General features: G+C 37.8%; 1 protein-coding gene across 6 annotated transcripts in view; it reads right to left on the bottom strand.

Moving 5' to 3' along the window:
• The window catches only part of NAALADL2 (N-acetylated alpha-linked acidic dipeptidase like 2), a 1,263,364-nt gene that overhangs the window by 632,254 nt on the left and 608,403 nt on the right, over positions 1-22,707 (bottom strand). For all 6 annotated transcript variants that reach the window (XM_077880384.1, XM_077880385.1, XM_077880381.1 and 3 more), the window contains one exon: positions 12,534-13,035. In XM_077880384.1, coding sequence (XP_077736510.1) covers positions 12,534-13,027 — 494 coding nt within the window. In that variant the 5' untranslated portion in view covers positions 13,028-13,035. The remainder of the gene's footprint in view (positions 1-12,533; positions 13,036-22,707) is intronic.

The following is a 22,707-nucleotide window of genomic DNA, read 5'->3' as shown; positions in this document are numbered from 1 at the left end:
ACTGGAAAAAGGCAGAGCACCTGCCAGTCCCTGGTCACTATCATCGTCAGAAGGAAATGACAGGGCAAGTAGATGTTAAAAAAAAAAAAAAAAATCCATGTGGATATTTCTGTCCAACTTTCAAGTCTGTAGAGCAAGTCTCCTCACTGGCACGTCCTGCGGTCTCAGACAGCTAACGCGCACCCCTGGGGGTCAGACCATAATTGCACATAATTAGCAAACTGCACCTCTTTCAAAAGATTGCCACTGTTTAAACAAAAACTAAGAACACAAGAATCCGAGATTAACATATCATCCTCAGAACGGTTATTTCGGAACGAGACGGAGCTGTGAGAAAGATTGCTAGCTTCCTCCTTGCACCGCACCAGTTCTGCGCGTAATGTGAAATTTAGGAAAACAACAACAATAAAAAATGGGGAGTTGTGAGGCAGTCTTCAGAAATGAGGCTATTTTGAGAAGAAAAGCAGAACTTTAAGTTATTCTATGGTCGATAATTTTAAAAAGAGGCAGGCATGAAGCACAGGGCTTATTTTCTAAGTTAAATTCCATGTTGAATATTGCAAACGAATACAAGCTGGAGAATGGTCAAAGCTTACCATCCCCTCCCACCTGTCACTTCCTGCTGAACTCAGTCTTTAGAAGTGGGTATGTTGTATGTATGTGTGTGTGTGTGTGTGCGCACATGTGTTGGTTATTCACCAAGGTAGCAGCCAAAAGCATGTAAATTAGTAGGGGGACAGTCCCCGGAGCAAGGAGGAGGGGCAGGCTCTGCCAAAGAGCTGAGCAATCCTGCAGCCCCACAGGCAGCCTGGGTAGAGGTTCGGGGGGATTGAGCAATCTTCCTGGAACCCAGTAAGTGACAATTTCAAGTTGAACTGACCAACGGCTACGTCCCAAAGTAGCCCCCAGAGACCTTTGCAAGTTAAAGTCTCTCTCTCTCCCCCTTTCCTCTCCCCCCTTCTCTCCTTACCACAATGTGTAATTTTGCATCAATGTACTTTACATACACAAGTAGGCTCCCATTGCTTCAATCTGGACATTCCAATAGGAAGGGAAACGCATAAGTGAGGGTACCTGCCATGTCTTCTTCATGGCTTTCTCTCCAGCCCAGCACCCAGTAGGCCCGTAATACACAATCATTGAGTAAATAAATAACGTAGGAATAAATGCATCATGTTAAATAACGTAGGAATAAATGTGTCAGTCTTGTGATTGTAAACTAAGGCAGTATCTTAAAAATGGAATGTAAATTTGACTAACAATACAAACCCTTCAATTGCAAAGTTGAGATGTCTCCTTTCCGTGTAACAGTGTAGTTTTGATATTGCCCTTAAACCTCCCTAATCATTTTCTATTTAGATAATGTGCTTATCTTTGTGTGTGATTTTAGTTATTTGACTGAAATGTAATTTAAAAATTAAAACCAGGAGAGAACCGTCTTATAGGAATTTAGTTTCTCTACTTAAAATAAGAAAGGAAAGCTTTGATCATGAGCATGTGTTATGCCAGCAGCAACTGACTCAGATCCAGCGAGGGCTCACAGAGCAGGATGCAGAAAAAAATCTGCTAAGGTCTCAGCCAAGGAAAAAAAAAAAAAAAAACAATAACAAAAACAACAAAGAAAAAAAAAAAGGCGGTAAACCACAAGAAGTAGCAGCCTCTGAAAACCTGATTCAATTTATCTTGGCTGCCCCACTGGACTAAAATAAACATTTTCCTCCCTCTGCTTTTTGCCCACATGAAATAGTAAGATACTTTGAAATACTCAGTTAAATTCCAGTATGCCACAGAGACACACCTAAGGCATCTATAATAAGGGAATATCTGACGTTTCGTCGAATTACCAAAATTATCAGGCTAATAAATTAGAGCTTTTGAGTCTCTGTAGCAGCTTGAGCTACAATATTGGTACAAGCTGATCTTACAAGTTGTTCCCTACAGAATAGTTAATATGATGAAACCAAGTGAAGAAATAGAGAGAAAACGCCCACACTTATTTTATTTTTATTGAAGGTAAAAACCACCTGCACACAGTGCTGTTCAAAGAAAAATGTTCAGTTTCGTTTTTCTCTCACAGATAGAAATGCACTCCATGGAATTGGAACTGCTTCCTTTTGTTTCTTGCTCTATCAGAATTCGATTTGCATATTTGGGGACATGTTAAGGTGTTCTCTGTGATTTAGAGAGTTTATAAAAAGGTAATTTGATCTCAAATCATACTTTTTCTTTCTTTATTTCTAATACTGAAAGCTGCATACCCTTCCGAGAAGTGAGGCATGAGGGGAAGACATTAGCTTGTCTTGTATTAGATAATAAAAAAGTTCCACAGGGGACGAGTTACATAGGATGACATTGTGAATATAAGGCTCATTTGGATTTAATTCATTACTACATCATGTTGCACGGGAAAGCAATTTTTAAGCCATAGAAGTGCACTTCATTTGTAAAGGACCCAGCTATAACACACAATCAGTTATTGAAGACAGAAACTGATTTCCCAAATCAGGCATATAAAATTTAATATATTTGCTCCAGTTATAATGAAAGAGAAGGGAAGTTGAATGCCTTTTTTTTTTTTTTTTCCCTCCCCAGATGAGACTGAATCTTTATAAAATTTGGAAAGTGCATCTTTGCTTGGGGAGCTGACTACATTTTTGATGCCACAAACTGAATAAAATGAAAACCTTTAATAAAATATTTAATAAAATATTTGAAATACCTGTTATACATACAGAATATAATTTCAACATCTGTCGTTCCATAAGTTTAATAGTATTACATTAAAAAATAAGACTTGAAATTTGTTAATGAAATAAGGATAATGATGGGCACTTTTTTTTTTTTTCATGTCAGTACCAATTTTCCATATTGTTCAGTTTAATCCTAAAGGCTGAATAAATTATTCTGTGGAGGGGAAAAAAAAAAAGAACAGTCAAATTATACTGGTTTATTTACGCTCCCTAAATCTGTATGTATTATTACTTAGAATCCTCCAGAGAAAGACAACCAACAAGATGCATATTTACAAAAGAAAAGAGAAAGAGAGAGAGAGATTTATTTTAAGGAATTGGCTTACACAACTGTAGAAATCTGAAAATCCAAAAATGGCGGGCAGGGGCAGAAGGGTGGAGACCCAGGAAAGAGTTGCAATTTAAGTTCAAAGGCAGTTTGCTAGTAGAATTCCCTCCTCTTTCTGAGACCTAAGTCTTTTTCTATTAAGGCCTTTAACTGATTGGATGAGACCCACACATTAATTGCCATAATGAAAGTCATCTGTTTTACCCAAAGTCTACTCATTTAAATGTTAATTTCATTTAAAAAATATCTTCTGCAGAAATATCTAGAATAATGCTTGGCCACACATCTGTGCACTGTGGCCTAACCAAGATAACACATTAAATTAACAATTACACTGTAGTTATAACCATCTAAAATGTGCAAAATAAACTTATCTACCCATTCTGTGATAGTTTCCCAGGATAGTGGCAATGAAGAAGAAGTTCTCATGACCCCTTTTAAAGTCTCTGAATTACCAGACTACTTTACTTTCTCTCCTATCAGCTAGAAACATCTACTTGAAAAAAAAAAAAAAAAAAAAAAAAAAAAACTTAAGTGACTGTAATAAAGAACTTAATTTGATTTGGTAAATATACATAAATCATCTATTTTCACATATATTTTCATTTAAATTTCCCCTGTAACCACTCTGATAAGATTACAAGATTGATACTTTTATCCATAATTTTAGAGCATTTTTCTTAATTTCTAAAGCATAGATTGAGATTTTCAAATTGCAAATCTCAAAGGGCCATGTCTCGCATTTGAATCTTGATTTCATTGACATTAAAAAGGAACATGAAGGAGAGAGGTATGTAATCAGTTCCCAACCTTTCTGTGTTTAACTTATACTTCAATCTAGTAAATGTGATCATTACCACCTTTTCTATCGCTATAGTGTCAGGAAGTCAAGTGACTCCACAGGAAACTGACATACTTTATCCTCAAAGAAAAAGGTTTATTTTTCCCTTTTACTACATCTGACTGATCTTGTTCCTTTTTGGGAATGAATAAGATCAAGAAGTGAACGGATGAAAAAGCATATTATAGTCAATGCAAGAAAGATATAAGAAAGATGTGACACATTCTTAAGGTTGAACCATTTTCAGGATAGGCAGCCAGTAAGCACAGATGACCTTGATATATTTGATGGAAATGTTTCATTGACCATAGAATATAGTCCATGCCAAGAGTCCTTCCATTATGTAAAATATATTCCTCCTAAGAATCCAACCAAAGTCAAAGCTGAAAACCTGCAATTCCTGCATTTTGATCCCTAACAATTTGACATAGTCCTGATGTTTTACATCAGACAGATTCAGTAAAAAAAAAATAAAATAAAATAAATAAATAAAAATTAAAAAAATAAAAAAGAAAGAAAAAGAAAAAAGAGAGAAATTAAGAGAGAGATTAAGAAAAAGACACGTGTTTACTAGGAAGTTAAGGGACCTAATCTTAGTATGTAACTTTGAGGACTGAAAAAAAAAAAAAAGTGTGTTTGCCAGGAAGGGAAAGTGGATAAGGGATGGGGAGGGAGGAGACCGCAGGACAGCAAGAAGAAAGCAAACCTTGTGGACAGACCAGCCCAAGACTAACACAACCCCTTCCTGGAAGAGCATAGACAGATCTGTGAGGGGATCTAGTTTGTACCTTCATAAAACCTGCCATCATAGAAGTTACCTTTTTGTGAAATTTTTCCTTTCCCTTCTTGATAGCAAAAGCATGTTCTCTACATTAAACAGAATATCACTAAAAAAAAAAAAAAAAAAAAAAAATGTAGAGTGACTCACAGAGTGCCTGGAATATAGTTGATATTCAGCATATGTTTACACAAGGGAAAAGAAAATCTTCTATCAAATTTTTTTTTAAAAAGCACAGATTATGATAATGTAGATAAAACAGGTCCAGAAACCAAATTCATGTTTATATATATATTATGTATATATAATATACACATTAAATTATATATAGTCATATATACATGATTTTAATTTCAAATTCCAATAATATGGATGGATGGCCAGAAACAGACTTTTTCTCCAAAAAACAAAAAAAAAAAAAAAAAAAAGAAAGAAAATAAATGAAAGAAAAAAAGAAAGAAAAGAAACCACATGGAAGTGAAGGCTTTATCAAGAAGGTGTAGATATTCTGGGTTCATTCTCTCCGACAGTAAAGATTTACTGAGTATTTGCATGCTGTGACTCAAGTACTGTGCCAGACTCACATAGTTCTTTCTCTACCGCAAAGCGGAAAGTGATTCATGCCAACAAAAAGAGAAAAAAGAAAGAAAGAAAGAAACTCTGCAAGTTACTAGGAGAGGGAACTCAACTGGTAGGAGATCGGAAAGAACATGAGCCAGACCTCAAAGGATGCCTAGTATTTGAACAGGTCAGGATGGATAAGGTCATCGCAGACAAAGCCACTCCGCCAATAACCCTTCTTCATCCTCTGGTGAGTGCGGCTCTTGCTCTGGTCAAATGCCTGGAGACTGTGAAGAGCACAGCTCCCACTGGTCTGTTCACCCAGCGAACTGTGAATTAATGTCACTCAGCACAAAATAAGAAACTCTGAGGGAAGCAGTTCCTTTATCTAAAGTCCAGAGCAGTAAAATAGTATGCATAATTAAATCTTATACTGTGTATTCTTTTTGTGATTAAATTTAAGACAATGCACATTTGTTATCTGGAGACATCAATGATAGAATGGCTAATTACTTCCTTGAGGAACTGTCACTCTATTACTGTTAAATTCATTCGATTATCATTTGCATAAGTTGAATTATGGGCACTTTTGTTATACGTTTACATGTTTTTCTCCAATTAAAATGCCAGTTACTATATTGCCTTCTTCATTTCTCCCAACCTTCCTGCTCTCATTCTCTCTAATACGGAAATTGATGAGAAACGCAAAAAATACAATGGGTAAGGAAGACAGAGACATCATCATCATCATCATCATCATAATAATAATAATAATAATAGTAATAATAATAATAATAGGGGATCCCTGGGTGGCTCAGCAGTTTGGTGCCTGCCTTCAGCCCAGGGCGTGATCCAGGAGACTCAGGACCAAGACCTGCATCGGGCTCCCTGCATGGAGCCTGCTTCTTCCTCTGCCTCTGTCTCTGCCTGTGTCTCTGCCTCTCTCTCTATTTGTCATGAATGAATAAAATCTTTAAAAATAATAATAATAAATTACACGACAGAGGAGGACAGACAGATGGCTGGAACGTGCATCTGGAAGCTAGAGAACAGTTGCTGACGGCATCATCACCATGAAGCCTTGCTTTTGTACAAAAGCATACCAGCAAAAAAAGAGAGAGTCCTGTAGCACCAGAAGAAAGAAAAATCATGGATTTAAAGGAGACTTCCCAATGTTCTGAAAACCCGGAAACAGTCTGTGGGCCCCCATGAACTCCACAGCCAGCTTTTCTTTAGGCAAGGACCACCTTGTCTCCTTCATGTAAGACTGAAGAGACTGTGCAGTTGTGAGTTTTGTGGAACAGGAAACCAGACCAATCATGCAATCTTTGGTAAAGGGACTGGAGCGCTCTTCAACAGGAGGGGTGATTGTGGGGGACAGACATGGAAAGGGGAGGATGACAAAATGAAGACACGCTCTGAGCACAGGAAAGACAGTGACACTCTAACAACTAAACAAATCTAGTGTCAGGGTTAACCGAATGGCACTGAGAAGCCGCCCTACTGTTGACTATCTTATGTCAAGGGATGGTAGGTGAAGGCAGGTAGACAAAGATTTCACCAGAAGAGTGAATTATACACTTTTTTATTTCTAGATGGCTTGTACAGAGATTTTCTCCTTTCAGGTGATCAGCTTAGCATAAGGAGGTATCATAAGGATATAGGAGATGCTAACAAGTAGGGGTTCTAAGATTTTAGACTCCTTGGGATATAGGGTAGCTATAATCTAGGGTTCTTGCTGCAGTCAGTCAGCCTGATAAAAGTAGGAACTTTTCCTTTCGAGAAGAAATTCAATGTCATTAAAGCCAAGTAACATGACCACACAGTGTCAAAGTTTGGCAAAGTTTAATGGGCATTTATGAAATGTACCACTCAAGCTACATGTATGACTAACTGAATACGCTATTGTCGCCAAAAGGCACTGAAGGAGGAAGAGGAGAAAGAAGAAAAAGAATGGAGGAGGAGGAGGAAGAGAAGCAGCAAAGCAGTAGATGATTTCTAAACATATATTTGAAAAAAAAAAAAAGAGAAAACTAGATTTGAAAATCCATTTCAATATATTATATCAACAAGTAATGACTATAAAGTACATAAACAATACTGAATGCTATCTAGGTTTCAGATAAGGTCTCATTCATCAAGATACTGCTGAAGAAAATTTATGTTTCCTATGCTTTTTGAAGAGTTCATTACCAGCTGGAAAAAAAAAATACAGTGTTTGTTTGTAAAGATCATTTCACAGCAGAACTGAACTCATGCCTAACTGCTTGTACCAAACCAGACAGTGGTAAGAAATATTGCCCCTGTCCAGATAATGCAGACATTTAAAAATAGATGAACCCTGGATAGCTTATTGTTCATTTTATTTTGTTACCAAATACGTCTACTAAATAAAATCCAGAAAGATGGGGTACCATACATAAAGTAATAGACTGTTCTACTATTATAATATTTTGATTTCTCAATTTGTAAAGGCCATGGGAAAGAACATATAAAAACCATGGGGAGATGCTTTAAAAAGTAGGTCATGCATGTATGCAAAAAAGAAATGCAAATGGTCAATTAAGATATAAAAAGTTTGTCAACATTATTTTTGGCCTAGCAAACCAAATAAAGGACTAGAAAGCTGGCAGCTCTGAAAGCTATTTGGTAAGACAAAGCAAATAACTGAACAAATTTAAACTCCCTGAATCTGTGATTTGCTTCCAGGAATCTATCAGAAAAGAATAATTAAAGAAGCAAAGACCTATGTACAAGAGTATTTGCAGAGGCAACCTAAATGCCCATTTATAAGAAACAGGCTCAATAAATTTATGACACCTACATAATGGAATACCAGCAGTATTTTAATATAATGCTTTAGATCTATATTTATTGGCTTGAAAAATGGTTCTAAATATACTGTAGGTAAAACACATTCTGAAGCAGATATCAAAGGAATATACATGTAATGATACAATTTTGCTTACTGATTGGAAAAGATAGAAAGAAAAATGATGAAAGGGTGACAGGAGTACGAGTGATTTTTAATTAATTCCAATTTTCTACATATATTTTACTTGTAAGTAAGAACAACAACCATGTCCTTTCCATTTAAAAAAGAACAAAAAATGCCATGTTAGCCATCATTAAGATACAGCAGCACACGCTTTCCTTGTCACCATTTCACAGCATCCATAGGCTGTCGAAAGCCAACACGTCCCTGCATTCAAAACTATGCTAAACCTCATTAATCCATCCGTTTCAAATATTTTATCACTATAGTATTATATTTGGTAACTGAAGTTTGAAGTTTTTGACATACTCTGTTCAGCGATGTGTTTATGATCTTTAACACACACACACACACACACACACACACACACACACAGGTCATTCATTCAACAAAATATGTGATAAATGAAGAAAGGCCCGGAGACTTCATTGTATAGCACACACGAAACATTATACCCGCCCAGTGAAGGTTCTTTAAGTTAAAAAGTTCTCTCAACAGCTCTAGATAAACATGTTTTATTACAAGGTGACCAGCACCCCAACTGACCAAAGCTGATTAGACCAGGGATAAGCACTTGACACAGAGTCACAAATGCCTTTGGTCTTCAAAATAGTATTTCATTCTGGAGAATAGAAACGGTAGGGTCATATACTGGGGGGATATAGCAGTTGGTGTTGGGAGGGGAAAAAAGGAAGAAAGAAAGAAATAGGTAGTACAGATGGAAAAGGAGTTAGGTCACTTTGGTGTTTCAGCACTTCAGTGGAGGGTGGCTATGGAGGTCCCCGGAGCTAACTGGATCCACAGTCTAGATGGAGAAGGCCTGATCAAATGAATAATTCCTATTCATGGATTATTGCGTGGGCCCAGCCCCCTGTGTTGATGCTCACAATAAACGTGCATTATCTAAATAGTTACTGCTTCAAGGCACCACAAGCAACTCTCAACGGCCTATTTTGATTCGGACCCATCAGAATATGTCGGCTATTTATCTGAATACACCCTGCTGGCTTACCCAGAAGACACGTGGAAGAAATAAACCCATAACGTAAAAGAGTGAAGGCTTTTTTTTTTTTTTTTTTTTCAAATAGCAACAAGTTAAGCATAGGCCTAAGTGACGGAGAGAATCATGTCAGAAAATTAATACACCCCCCCACATTTACACACACTAACACGGTCTTCATATCCCTCTGCTAATCTTGACCATGTCTAAGAATGTGAGCGAGTATAACTAAATTTCAGAGTGGGTTTCTTTTATTTGGTCAACATACCAAGTACTTGGCTGAAGTTCATGTATTATGTGGGCTTTATTTTGGGGTAATTAGGGAGGGAAAGAAGGAATGAAGAGGGAGGGAGGGAGGGAGGGAGGAGCTCTTTTATATTTCTTAGCTTTTCCAACCTTCCATGGGCTAAAACTGGGTGATCATCCCAGAGATTTATGCTACCCTCCGCACCCCCAAGGTCTGCATGCTGGTCCTAATTAGAAACATGGCATCAAAATAAATAAATAAATAAATAAATAAATAAATAAATAAATAAATAAATAAATAAAAAAGAAACATGGCATCAATGGTCTTCAATCCTCAGCTGGAACTGAGACATCAACAGTGTCCTTTAACAGTTTTACAGTATCTGGTTTGGATGGGAGTTATAATTTTTGTTTTTAATCAGAACACAGCACATCCTCTGAGTACCTATAATTATATAACATACATATATTTTATAATATAAGTAGGTATATTAATAAGGTTTTGAATATGATAATAGGAAAATATAAATGGCAAATCAGATGATTTTCCAAATGCATAGCAACATAGATCAATGAAATATAGATCCATTTCTCACTTATTCAGAGGTTCATTTCCCTCCCTTAGAAAAATACTTATCCGATGTCTGCTACACAACAGGAATCTAACGCAGGGCCGAGCGAATCTGGTCCATGCCCTCCCAGAGAGGCTGCCCTTTATATTGCACAGCTTTCAGATGTTTGGAAAGAACCGACATAGACTTGGGGCATGGACAGGGGTAGAAAACCAAGAGTGAACAGAGAGAGCAACTGACGCACAAAACACCGTGGGCTAATAAGTTGATCCTCATAAGTTGATGAGAAGTAACAGTAGGAACCTGTGATATACAGAATCAACGCTCAGATGGCTTGGTAAACACAGGAACTCACAATAAGGCACGTGGTTAGCATGACTATTTGGGAAAAGGGTGTTTTTGGATGAAGAGATGTTATTTGGAGAAAGTTACCGTAAACGTATTTGTAACAAAATATTTATTAAAGAAAAATCTCTTATCTCAATAAAGAATATATGTGGCTATTTGATGGAGCACAAATGCGAATATGTGTCCAACCACTGAATAGTGCCTGGCAATATAATTGCTAGTGGTTATATTTCTGTAGCTATCTTTTAAATATATATTTTGTTGATGTTCAAGTTTAAGAGGAGAATATACTCCTTACTGTCCTGCAACCCCTATTCTGAGGAAAATACTGAATATTTTAATTTAATTATATATTTTAAATTTTAGAACCAGCTATCTATTTGCAAAAAAAGGACATAAATCAGTTTTTAAGGATGCCTAGAATGCTAAGGGGGTGGGGGGGGTAAGACCAAGAAAGCCAGGGAAAGAAAATAAATCCGTAGGCTAGTTTGTACATAGAATGCGTACAGATCCTGACCCCCGCCCCCCTCCCATGCTGCAGGGAGCTGAGCCCTTCAGGCTCCGAGTCAGCAGCAGCCCCGCGGGGTCAGCCAGTGGGACAAGCAGGAGGGTCCTGCAGAACTGGAGAAAGGGAGAAGCTACGGGACTTCCTGCTTTCTCTCTGCCTTCAGTAGCGAGGCTGCACCTCCACCCCACGCCCTGCACCTGTGTATATACAGAAAGTTCCAACTCCCACCAAGTTAGCCCAGCTCCCTCTGTCCCTCCAGCCTACGTCTGGTAATGGCTCCTTTTCTTTGGGCTGCCTCACTGTGCTGCCTGCCTTCTCAGACTTTATCATTGACGGAGTGATCTCTCTCCTTTCACAGTGCCCTCTACTTTAAATATTCAGAGTTTCCTGTTGTCTGTTAGATCCTGACTGCTACCATCACTCACTATGAGATAATCTTAGGTCTTTCAGCTCAATTCTGTATAAACAATATCACATTGGGAAATATCATGGAAAGCCTTATTATCTGCATAAGACACGGTTATGCAACAGTGAGCAGCAGATAGGAAACAAATTGCCAGCATGATCTCTAGGAAGAGAATAATAATTCACCAACACCAATACACATGGCATTTCGGCAACACAGATTCAATGAATCATCTTCAGTGGGCAGAAGATCTCCCTAGAAGATCCCTAGAAATGCACACATGCCCACACCGTGGCTGTAACGAGTCAGTGTGACCCAAGGAGAATGTCCCGGGGAAGTCGTATCCCTCTCTCATCCACCCGTGAACAACACAGATGATTCACTTAGAACTGTCCTTTCTTGGCAAATATGGAAAATATATGGGAAAGTTATATTCCAGTTCTTCATCTCCCTAAAAGCGGAAACTAGAAAACCCTTTACGACTCAACATCTATGCTAATGATGTGACGAAACTTTCAAGTTACCCATTAGTTATCCGGCAATAGTAAAACTTTCCCCAAGAACTCAGAAGTAATGCCCGTTAATATCTTATCATCATTTAACTTAAAAACCAACAGATTCTGGTTAGGGAGGTCATATGCCAACTTACCCAGAGAGACAAATGAACTTTTAGAAATATGTGATATATGGAACCCAATTTTTTTTAATAAAAATATGCTCACTAAGATGCCCAGGGGTATAGGAAACAAAATACTATCAGTGCTTATCTTAGCTTCTAACCATAAGAGACAGTTACTTCAGCCCATAAAAGAGGTTTATTTATTTCATTCTGGTGTCATTAAAAATTTCAATCATATGGCTAATGCCCTAGTTTTTATTACACATATATCCAGCTGTCTTTGCATCTCAATTTGGCTACCTGGGCTTCCCAAGAGGGAGCATATGCAATGACTGGAATCTTTTAGTCTCCACAGTAGTTATGGTTCTTATCATCAATTAATAGAACAGCATCATAAATCTGTAGCGCAGTATCATAAATCTGAAATGTGTACCCTCGCTGTGAAGAGTGGGTTGCTAAGCTTTGTTGCTTAGCTTGCTGTACTCACCTTAAACCATGGCAAAATCACCCATTCAGTGCTCCCTGAGAGACATCTTTCCCGGGGAATGCATCCCACCCACATCCACTTCTTCTACACCTACCTGAAAGACTCCTTAATATCTTCCGCTTGGATCGTCTCAAGAATCTCTTGGTATAACTGAAGATCAAGCGTTGCTGAAGACGTAGCATTTGAAGGGCACTTTTTATGTGCATAGTAGCCTATCAAAATCCCCGAAATAAATAAAACGATGGCTGTGCAAAGTATTTTTAAAAGGCGGCAAAAGTTGCAGGGGTTGCTCTTTGGTGCAGACCTTGTGTAGCGGGTAACATAGTCAGACTCTTCTTGAAGTCTCTGAAACCTTCCTTTGGGTGAAGTTGCTGGTTGAATGGAATCAAGATTGAGATCTGTAGTCTCTGGATTCTCTAGATTCTGAATCTCAGCACTATCTAGCTGGAACTGGTCAAAACCAGGCTCCTCCAGTTCCTTTTCCATGTCCCACTCTAAGTCAAGGGCAGTGGCTTGTAGGTCATCATTGTCCAAGTACTGTGAATGTCCTGGCGCTCTTTGATCTGCATTGACTTTCTGATAGGCCATCTTTTTACCTGCGAAAATAAGGGAAGCATATTTTCTTAAAATGAACTGTAAAATTGAATAGAGGAAATCTCAATTGAATTGGAGTGGGGAGACCAGCAAGGGGAGCTCTCACACCTTGCCCTCAGCTAATGACAGATCCCAACGGGAAGAGACACACCTTGCATTCTCAACTGGAAGAAACCTACTTTACTACCCCAGCAGGAGAAAGGGGGAAGAAAAATGTCTCCCTGTTCGGTAACAAGCTCAGCAAATAAAATACAACAACTCAGCCAATGAGAAACCATCACCACCCTGAACCCTCACTTCCCTCCGATAGACTTTTCATTCTTAGCAGTCCTCCCACCTTTCTTCTTTTCTTGAAAAGCGACAGTCCTCTCCATTGATCTCTAGTCTTGCCTATGCTTTGCCATAGTTTGCAGGTCCAGACTTGTAACCCCTCTGCTATTCCAGAGGAAAAAACAAACAAACAAACCACAAAAACACTTTGCTGGTAAAACAACGAGCCGTTTCCTTTTTTTTTTTTTTTTTTTTTTTTTTAACGAGCCGTTTCCTTTTAAGGTTGGCAAAACAAATTAATAAAGAAAATCTCCACTGTGAAAACAAAAGAAAGCAGCAATCCATATTAGATACCCATAAAATTGTAGTGATTATAATCAGAGGAAATATATTGTCTCTATAGAAAAATCACATCTCTGTTAATCATTTAATCTTCTATTTTGCTGTTGATGTTTATTACAGGAAGAGAAGACAAAAAGTAAAAGTAAAATAAAAGTAGAAGGTACTTGGAGAAACTGAGAAAACATAAAATAGACACATGTACAGTCATTCCTTTGAAGCTCAGGAGAATAAAAAAGTCACAAATGGACAAGAGCATTGAGGACAATATGTTATAACGAAGGCAAAGTTTAAGCTTACATGTGGTCGAAATCACTTTTTAAGAAAAACCGAGCGCAGAAGCAATAAAGCACAACGTTATTGCTTTAGTGGTTTATTGTTTATTAAGTTTATTAAGTTAAAGAGGAAAAACAAAGAGACCCTGGGATGATTTACATTATCAGAACTGTTTTTAAAAAGAGATTCAGGATGGAATAGAAATAAAAACTAAAAGGAGCCACAATGCTACTGGAATACAAGCAGCAAAATATGGTGGACCACATAGTTGTGAGGTATCAAAAGGACTGGAGAACTTCAGGCTACCACAGAAGACCAAATGTTCCGTGAATCAGTGACATGGATTGGCCCGGATCACTGAACTTTAAATAAAGGTCTGGGATGGCATCTATCCAAAAAAGGGAAGCCTTTTGCCAGCTAGGAGAGTTTGGTTTCATAACCTTGCTACAGGAGCAGCAGATGGAGATTTTCTCCCCTGCACGGTTTTGGATGACAGTTAGTTATGTCCTGCAGAGTGGTATTAGGCCAACTGGGCTAATTAGCTACTCGTGGTCTTCAGTCTGTATTCAGTGGCCCACTGGTGCATTATGGTTGCCCATTGGGAGTATTTATACTTTGTATTTTCTGTGTAGTCGATTTGTCATCCCAGCTGGATTCGAAGGTCCCTCACTAGGTTTTATGATTTTTCTGTGCGCCCCACTGTGGTGGGTGAAGAATAGCGCTCAACAGACAACTGATTAGCTAATTGCCTTAGGGCCAGTGGTTAACAAGTAAACTCCAATAAAACAAACAGGGACTTCATGAAAGGGAGTGGTGTCAAGCACGGAATCCTGGGTACGGATTACTCTGATCCCGGCTGGCACAGGTCCGTGTTAATTAAAACGTTCTGAATTTTTCAGAGAATTCAAATGTGATTAAATATCAATCTTACAAAATATGAATTGCCATTCTAACGAGATTTCTCTTCACGACCCTATACCCCTAGGATTCATTCTTACCCACAGTTGACTCACTAACAGGGAGCAATGCATGCTAGGTACTGGGATAGGCGATGAAAACAGAGATACATGGGTCCTTATTCCTCAAGTAAGGAACAATTCAGTCAGAGATAAATGCATGCATGGACCTATGGTTGAATTAAAAATGCAGAGTGCCAGGGAGACTCAGGGGTGACTGACTCCAGCATACACCACTGGAAAGGATATCCCAAGAAAGTGACCTCTCTAAGATATTTCTGGCAGGAGAGGAAGAGCTAACTAGGGCCGACCAGAGTGTGGAAGGAGATCAGATGGGGGGAAATTTATAAACACACAGAGGAATGGGAATTCCTGGTGCATGAACCATTTGAAAAATCCAGAACTACCAGGGTAAGAGTCCATATAGGCCTAGTAGGAGAGCAGAGGGCAGAGGTTAAGAGAAAAAGCGAGGGAAGGGGGACTTTGGGCAAAAGACTTAACTTCTGTGTAACCCATGGTCTTCCTCTGTGACATGGGCATGAAAATAACATAAATGTCACAATGTTGTCACTAGACTGAGTGCACCTAAAACATCCGTTGAGTGTTGCACAGGCTGTGATGGGCTAGAAGGGACGTCTCTGGTATTTAGAGGAGAGAGGACTGGGAAGGATTGTTGGAAGAAATGGGTTTAGTGATGCAGAAGACATTACATGGGTCTCTAAGACATTGTGGAGAAGGAAAAGGGTATATCATATTCACATGCACGGACACTCACATACATATGTGCTGGGTGTGATTCACTTGTCTACACTCAGTCTACATGTAGAGACAAAAAGGAAAAACACTGTACGACACACCAAGTGTTATCATGAAGGCGAGTGTTTATTTGACACTATATGTTACAGCGGCCTCAGGAATGATTCTGCAGGCCTCTTTTTTTCCCTTCCCTCCCTCCCTTTCGAGTGGCCTGATTTCTAAAATGATTCAAGAAAGCCCAACATTTGAATTTTGTCTTGGATCATATTAAGAGAAGAAAGAAAAAGAGAGAGAGAGAGAGAGAGAGCAATAATTGGAGTTAGTGATAATTATTCATCTAGGTTAAGTGATAGTTGATTAATTGGTAGAGGAGAGGAGGACTCCGAAATCACACTCGGTTAAAAGAAAAAAAAAGGGTAAAAGAAAATTTTGGAGGATAGGAAAAACTTGAAGGTGGTAGAAATAAAGACGCCCTAAGATCCATGATTCTAACATCTCTCTCAATGCAGAAGAGGGAAACTGAGGTCCAGAGTTGAATATTTTTTAGACTAAGGAAAGTGATATCTGGGTACATTTTTCTCAAAATGATTTGTGGTTTTACAAAAATATGAGATTAACAAGTTGACAGTAAACTAATGTTAAATACACCACAATTCAACTTATTGGAGCATAAATTATAAAATACTGCAATTTCTTAACGCTAGTCATTTTTTTTTCTTATTTAAACATCAATAAACCCCTGCCATCTTGCCCACGGTCTTATGATATTTACTTAGGTGTTCAGTTTATGCATTATTGATTAATTTCCTTAGACACTGACCCAGGGAGGTCCTGCAGACTTCCCCTGCTTCCCATTTTAATGAATCGGAGCCTCTCTCTTTAAAGAGTGTTTAAAAACTGGAAATTGTAAGAACATGGTTTATGCTCCAGGGAGACTTGGCGCGCAGGAGTTACTACAGAAGTGTGAGATCTCTAATTGTGGCCTCTAATACAAACAAAGTCACTTCTCCACAAATCATTTTAAAACCCACTGCAGTGGTGAGGCACAGTTTTCATCTCTAGCCTGCCCGCAGGCCTTCGTCACGGGTACGACAGCAACTTAACGCTTTTCAAACATCAGCCAGAGCCATCAGTTGACGCAGATACGGACAGTAAGTCCTCACCATGATGGTTACCTGCCTGCCCCCCCTGCTACCACCTGTGGACTCATGACACATCCACGAATTTACCCTAAATTCTATCTTCCGGGAGAATGGTAACTGGGTCAAAGGTAGACGGAGCCATTCGATGTAACAAATTCCAAAGTATTTCAGGAAAACTTCCAAGTAAAATAAGCATGTGAGAACATATACGATGAAGCATTTTTAACCATTTATTTAGCAAAACGAGTTACATATATACTGCATACATATATATTCATATATATATTTACACGTATTTTATATAAACTTAGAAATCCATTTCTTAAAATTATCTTGCTTTAAGGAACATAGTACATAGCATTTTGCAAAAAATACACTATAAATCTCTGCCCTGACAGTTGTTTCCCTTTGTCTAAAATAAACTCCTCGAAAATAAACTCAAACACTAAACTACTGAATTAAAGTGACCATATATTCAATACTGAGTCACCACAAATTATTTTACTCATTCCACAATGAATGTAGCTTTCCTGACAGTGGCTATGCTTGGGGCGCCGGGTGGCTCCACCGGTAAAGTGTTGGTCTCTTGATTCCCACTCAGGTCATGACCTCAGGGGGGTGGGATCACTCCCACATCCAGCCCCGCCGACCCCAGTCAGCCCGGCACTCAACCAGATGTCTGCTTCTCTCCTTCGCTCTCTGCCCCTCCCTCCCACTAACATGTGCATGTGCACACTCTCTCTCTAAAATACATACATCTTTAAAACTAAATAAATTAAAATGAAATAAGATACCTATGTTCTGTGAGATAAGAAACACGGCAGTGTTTTTACCAGAACTTTCAAATTTTCAAGTATAATAATAAAAAAATCATATTATAAAAAGATGTCTTAGATATGATCACATACTTATGCTATTGAAATCTCATATATTTTCTATTACTGATATTCGTTGAATTTATATAGTCATGTTATTTTATGCCTAAGTCTATTTGAGTAATTTGGAAACTACATGTAGTAGATTTTAGTATCTGCCATGTGAGTTTTGCTCTAAAAGCGATGCACAGTTGACCCTTGAACAACGTGGGGTTAGACGTGTCAACCCCTCAAAAACCTGAAAATCTATGTACAACCTTCCAACGCCCTCCCCCCAGAAAAACTTAACTAAGCCTACTGTTGTCTAGAAGTCTTACCAATAACAGTCAGGCAACACGTATTTTGTATGTTAGGTGTATTCTATACCCTACTCTCAACTTTGTCGTTGAGAAAATCACAAGGAGAAGATACATTTACAGTACTATGCTGTATTTATGGGGAAAAAAAAAAAAAAAACAAACAGGTGTAAGTGGACCGGCACAGTTCATACTGGTGTTATACAGGGTCAACATACTTGAGGTGCAGACCAGGTCATAGAAACCTGTTACATGTCCTCAAACAGAAATATCCGTAGCATCCTTACATTCTCTATTATAACATTTAGGCTTTCTTAAAAAGCACAATGTTTTGTGAAAGGTAGATTAATCTTCTCCATGTTTTCAACACCTCTTATTCACTTAGGTGAGATCCCTTCCCACCCAGGCCTACACCAAAGGTTCAGTTGTTTTAAAAATTCAATATACTCAAACATTTATCTTTTATATACACTTATCCCTTTATAAGGAAAAGAAAGCAGATACAACTTATGCTAAAAGGTATTTTTTTTCCAGATTATGACAGGCTTAGATCAATAAAAAATGAATTTGTATTCTTACTGAGCATATGATTAGTTTAAAAATAAATTGTTACTTCTGAATGCTTTCACACATTTTCACTGGCTGAGACTAAATAAATTATATAGAAATAAAAGACGAATACAAAACAGGCAGAAATCTCAATATGTAACACAATCTCTGGCTGCTGCAGATCTAGCTTAACAAAAACGAATGGCTGGCAAATATTTCAGATGATAAATACACGTTAAACAAAAATTTCATTTAAAAGTTATATGTTACTAATGCCACTTAGAAATATGATCACAGCACTATTATTTTCTTGCTCAGCAATCACAGTGAAGGAATTTACTACGCAAATGCCCTGGTTTTATCAATCTCTAAATTGGTGGGCTCTACAGTCAGTCTACCCGATTCAAATTCCAGCTCTGCTATGTAATTTAGACCAGTTACTTAGTATCTTTATGCTTAAATTCCACATTTGTAAAACGGAAATAATAATAGCACTGTATTTTTATCATCAGTATGAATGAATGAGATGAATTATTAAAGGTGCTTAGAACCAGATCTAACACAGTGTAAGTGATCCGCTAATAAAGGATTACTCTAGAAATCCTATAGTTTAAGAGAATAGAGGAATTGGAGCTTACGACTATAAAGTACAAACTTGGCTAAATTAAGTTATATCCAGAGGCTGTAAGTTTCAGCCACAAGAGCCTAGAGATGGTAAGAATTTGAGCAGCGGACTCCAGCATTTTTGAAGATCGGAAACATCTTCTAATTATTAGCTATGGCTCAGATAAGAGAGAGATGTGACTAAATATATATAAATATTATATTTACATAATAATTTATAAAAATATAAATATATATATTATCAAATATATATATATTTATCTCTCTCTCTGTATATATATATATAGAGAGAGAGAGATAGAGAGAAGTTACTATTACATTTCACTTAAAGCACAGCATCTATATCTTGCCATTACAAAATTTCTTTTTAGTCTATTTACAGAAAGAGCAAGAAGGCTCTTCTATAGTGCTAAAGGGTTTAGTTTAAGAGTTCCAGGAATTGGTGATAATTAATCATAAACATGAGCTGCATACATTTGTTGTAGGAAACCGTTCGTCCTAGGTGACTGACTTCACGTGTTGACCACGATGACACCGATAGCGTTTTCAACTCCAACAGTTATTGGAGAGATTGTGTAGATCTTATTAGAATTAGAAACACATACAAAGGCTTGCCTACTGGTAAAAGTTATTTTATAAGCAAAATAAATAAATGACTCTGGCAGATTAACTCGAAAACATAAGGCAGGATCTCAATTTCCTATGACAGTTCTGTGATTGAATCTTTATTGTACAATGGGGGAAAAATGTTCATATAGTGTTTCCTGAAGCTTTGAATGTCAAATAATTTTCTGGTTTGAGCAGATTGATTTGAGGCAAAGGCATTTCTTAGAAATGTCAGTGCATCATCAAAAGGCATTCATTATGTACCTTCGTGCAGTATTACTCTGGCTGCTGTACCCGTGAACTACAGGAGTGCCCAGAGGAATTTTCACATTTAAGTTTAAGAACATTTCTTATGGGCTAAAAACATTTGACATAAATTTTTCAGTATGAACCTACTTTATACAAATAAAGTCCATGTTTGTGGAATAAATACTTGTTGTTGAAAGCTTTAATGGTCTCCACGTGAGAGCAGGACCAAAGATAAAACCATAAAAACAGTAATTCAGAAGACTCCGTTCCCTGACTTAATTTTTTTTAGTATAATGAGATTTCCTTTTTCTATCTGGCTTTATAAAATGGCCCTGGCAATTGCTATAGCATTTGTAAGTGCATTAAGAATTACTTTTTTAATTGTAGTTTTGTATGTCCGCTGCATAAAAGAAATGACAGTAATTATTTGTTGTTCATGCTTCACTACTTGAATAAACAGTATATATAAAATAAGGGGGAATTATCTGTGTTTCGTTTTTAGGAGGGGGGAAAAAGTCAAAAACTACTCTTAAATAGTACACTAAATTAGGCAGAGCAGATAATCAAGCTGGAGAGTATAAAACTAAGACTTTACTCTGAGGTCTGAGCTACCTTGATCACTAAATGACATGTAAAAAGTATGCTTATAGGATACCAAATTAATGAGCTATAAATTTCAAAATGCAGTCAAAACCATTTGAAGGAATATTATTTGATGAAATCCAGCAGGTTTGTATAAATTTGTTTTATATCGCTTGCATATGTATGACCACCTGCCAGTTCCCTGAGTGGGCCAGCCATGCTTTCCATACCTATGTGCACCTGCAATTTGTGCAACACACTAACTGAATGGTTAGTTGGGCCCACCTGAGGTCCTGTATTTATGATAAGGTTCTTCAATATCAGAATGCTATCATTCAGTTCAGACAAAATTTGGCAAGCAGAAGAACTAATTTAAATAGATTAAAATGAGGGGCACCGGGGTGACTCAGTTAAGTGTCTGCCTTCTGCTCAGGCTACGAGCAATCTCCAGGTCCTGGGATCAATCCCCACGTCGGGTTCCCTGCTCAGTGGGGCATCTCCTTCTCTGCCCCATCCAACCCCTGTGCGTGTTCTCTCTCTCAAATAACTCTCGAATAAATAAAACTCTTTTATTTAAAAGAGTTAAATTATTATTTAAAATAAATTGTTTAATTTTATTTAAAATAAATAAAACTCTCAAATAAATAAAAATATATATATTTTTTAATTGACTAAAATATACGGAGTATAACACTCTCTGGTTTCCTGAAAAAGTAGTTGGAACACAGTACTATTTAGAATAGCTATCATGTGAGATTAAGTCTTTTTTTTTTTTAAGATTTTATTTGTTTATTCATGAGAGACCCAGAGACAGAGACACAGGAGAGGAAGAAGCAGGCTCCCTGCAGGGAGCCCGACGTGAGACTCGATTCCAGGACCCTGGGGTCACACCCTGAACAGAAGGCAGCCGCTCAACCGCTGAGCCACCCAGACAACCCCTGAGATTAAGTTTTAACTACTCTCACAAAACTTTCTACTTAGTGATGTGTAAACAGTTTCTGTTCCTGCCTTGGATTTCTTTCCTTGTCTTTTTGGGGTCTGCTTCTACCTAGATTATTTATTTATTTATTTATTTATTTATTTATTTATTTATTTGCCTGGCCCCATCCTTTCTTTTTTATTTATTTATTTATTTATTTATTTTTATTTATTTATGATAGTCACACACACAGAGAGAGAGGCAGAGACATAGGCAGAGGGAGAAGCAGGCTCCATGCACCGGGAGCCCGATATAGGATTCGATCCCGGGTCTCCAGGATCGCGCCCTGGGCCAAAGGCAGGCGCCAAACCGCTGCGCCACCCAGGGATCCCGGCCCCATCCTTTCTATCTATAGTCTACAGAAATATTTATTTACTTCTACAGAATTTGCACCCTTTTCACCTTCAGAGTATCTGAAATGGCTTACATTAGAAATGCACATACACAAGACAAATGAAAACACAAAACTACCAATTATAGAAGTGTGGAGGAGAATACATCCCGAGAGTCTGGCTAAAGAAAGCCACTATAATGGAGTTTTGATGTCATTCTGAGCTTCCCTGCAGTGAGGGCGAGGAAGACTGTCTGCAGGGTCTTCTCAAATTCCATCATCCTCACCTCATCTCACTTGTTAATCCACAAGGCTGTCAATCTTAGCTGACGAGTGTTTTTAATTTTATTTTTCTAAGTTTTTCCTCTTGGTTGCAGATGTCTATGTTAAGAAGATATTTTTCTCTCCCAGTCAGAGAAAACTGTAAGTCTCTCTCTCTCTCTCTTTTATTTTTTTTTTCTCTCTCTCTTTTATATTTAGATTTTGATAAACAGAGGTCACAACATGCCCATGTTCCAGTATCCAAAATAAAATGTGAACAGATGATTCATTTTCCCCTTAAAATGAGCCAGGATTTATTATAAGGTTAAGGTTTTATAAACATTATGGCACTTAAATCAAACAATCCTATGTGTTAAATGGTATTATTATTCCCATTTTATGGATGGAAGTACACATAAGGCTTAGGGGTTGCCTTTTATCCAAACTCTCACAGCTATCAAGAGCAAGCTGCTGGAGTATCACACCCCACCTGTCAAATTTTAAAACCTGTTCTTTTAAATGGTACAACCGTTGGATTCTCTATAAGCCCCCAAGGTTGGCATAGTAAGGAATTCAGAGATCT

This window comes from Canis aureus, chromosome 31, assembly GCF_053574225.1.
Source record: "Canis aureus isolate CA01 chromosome 31, VMU_Caureus_v.1.0, whole genome shotgun sequence".
Taxonomy (NCBI): Eukaryota; Metazoa; Chordata; class Mammalia; order Carnivora; family Canidae; genus Canis; species Canis aureus.
This window is presented reverse-complemented; position numbering and strand designations above follow the sequence as displayed.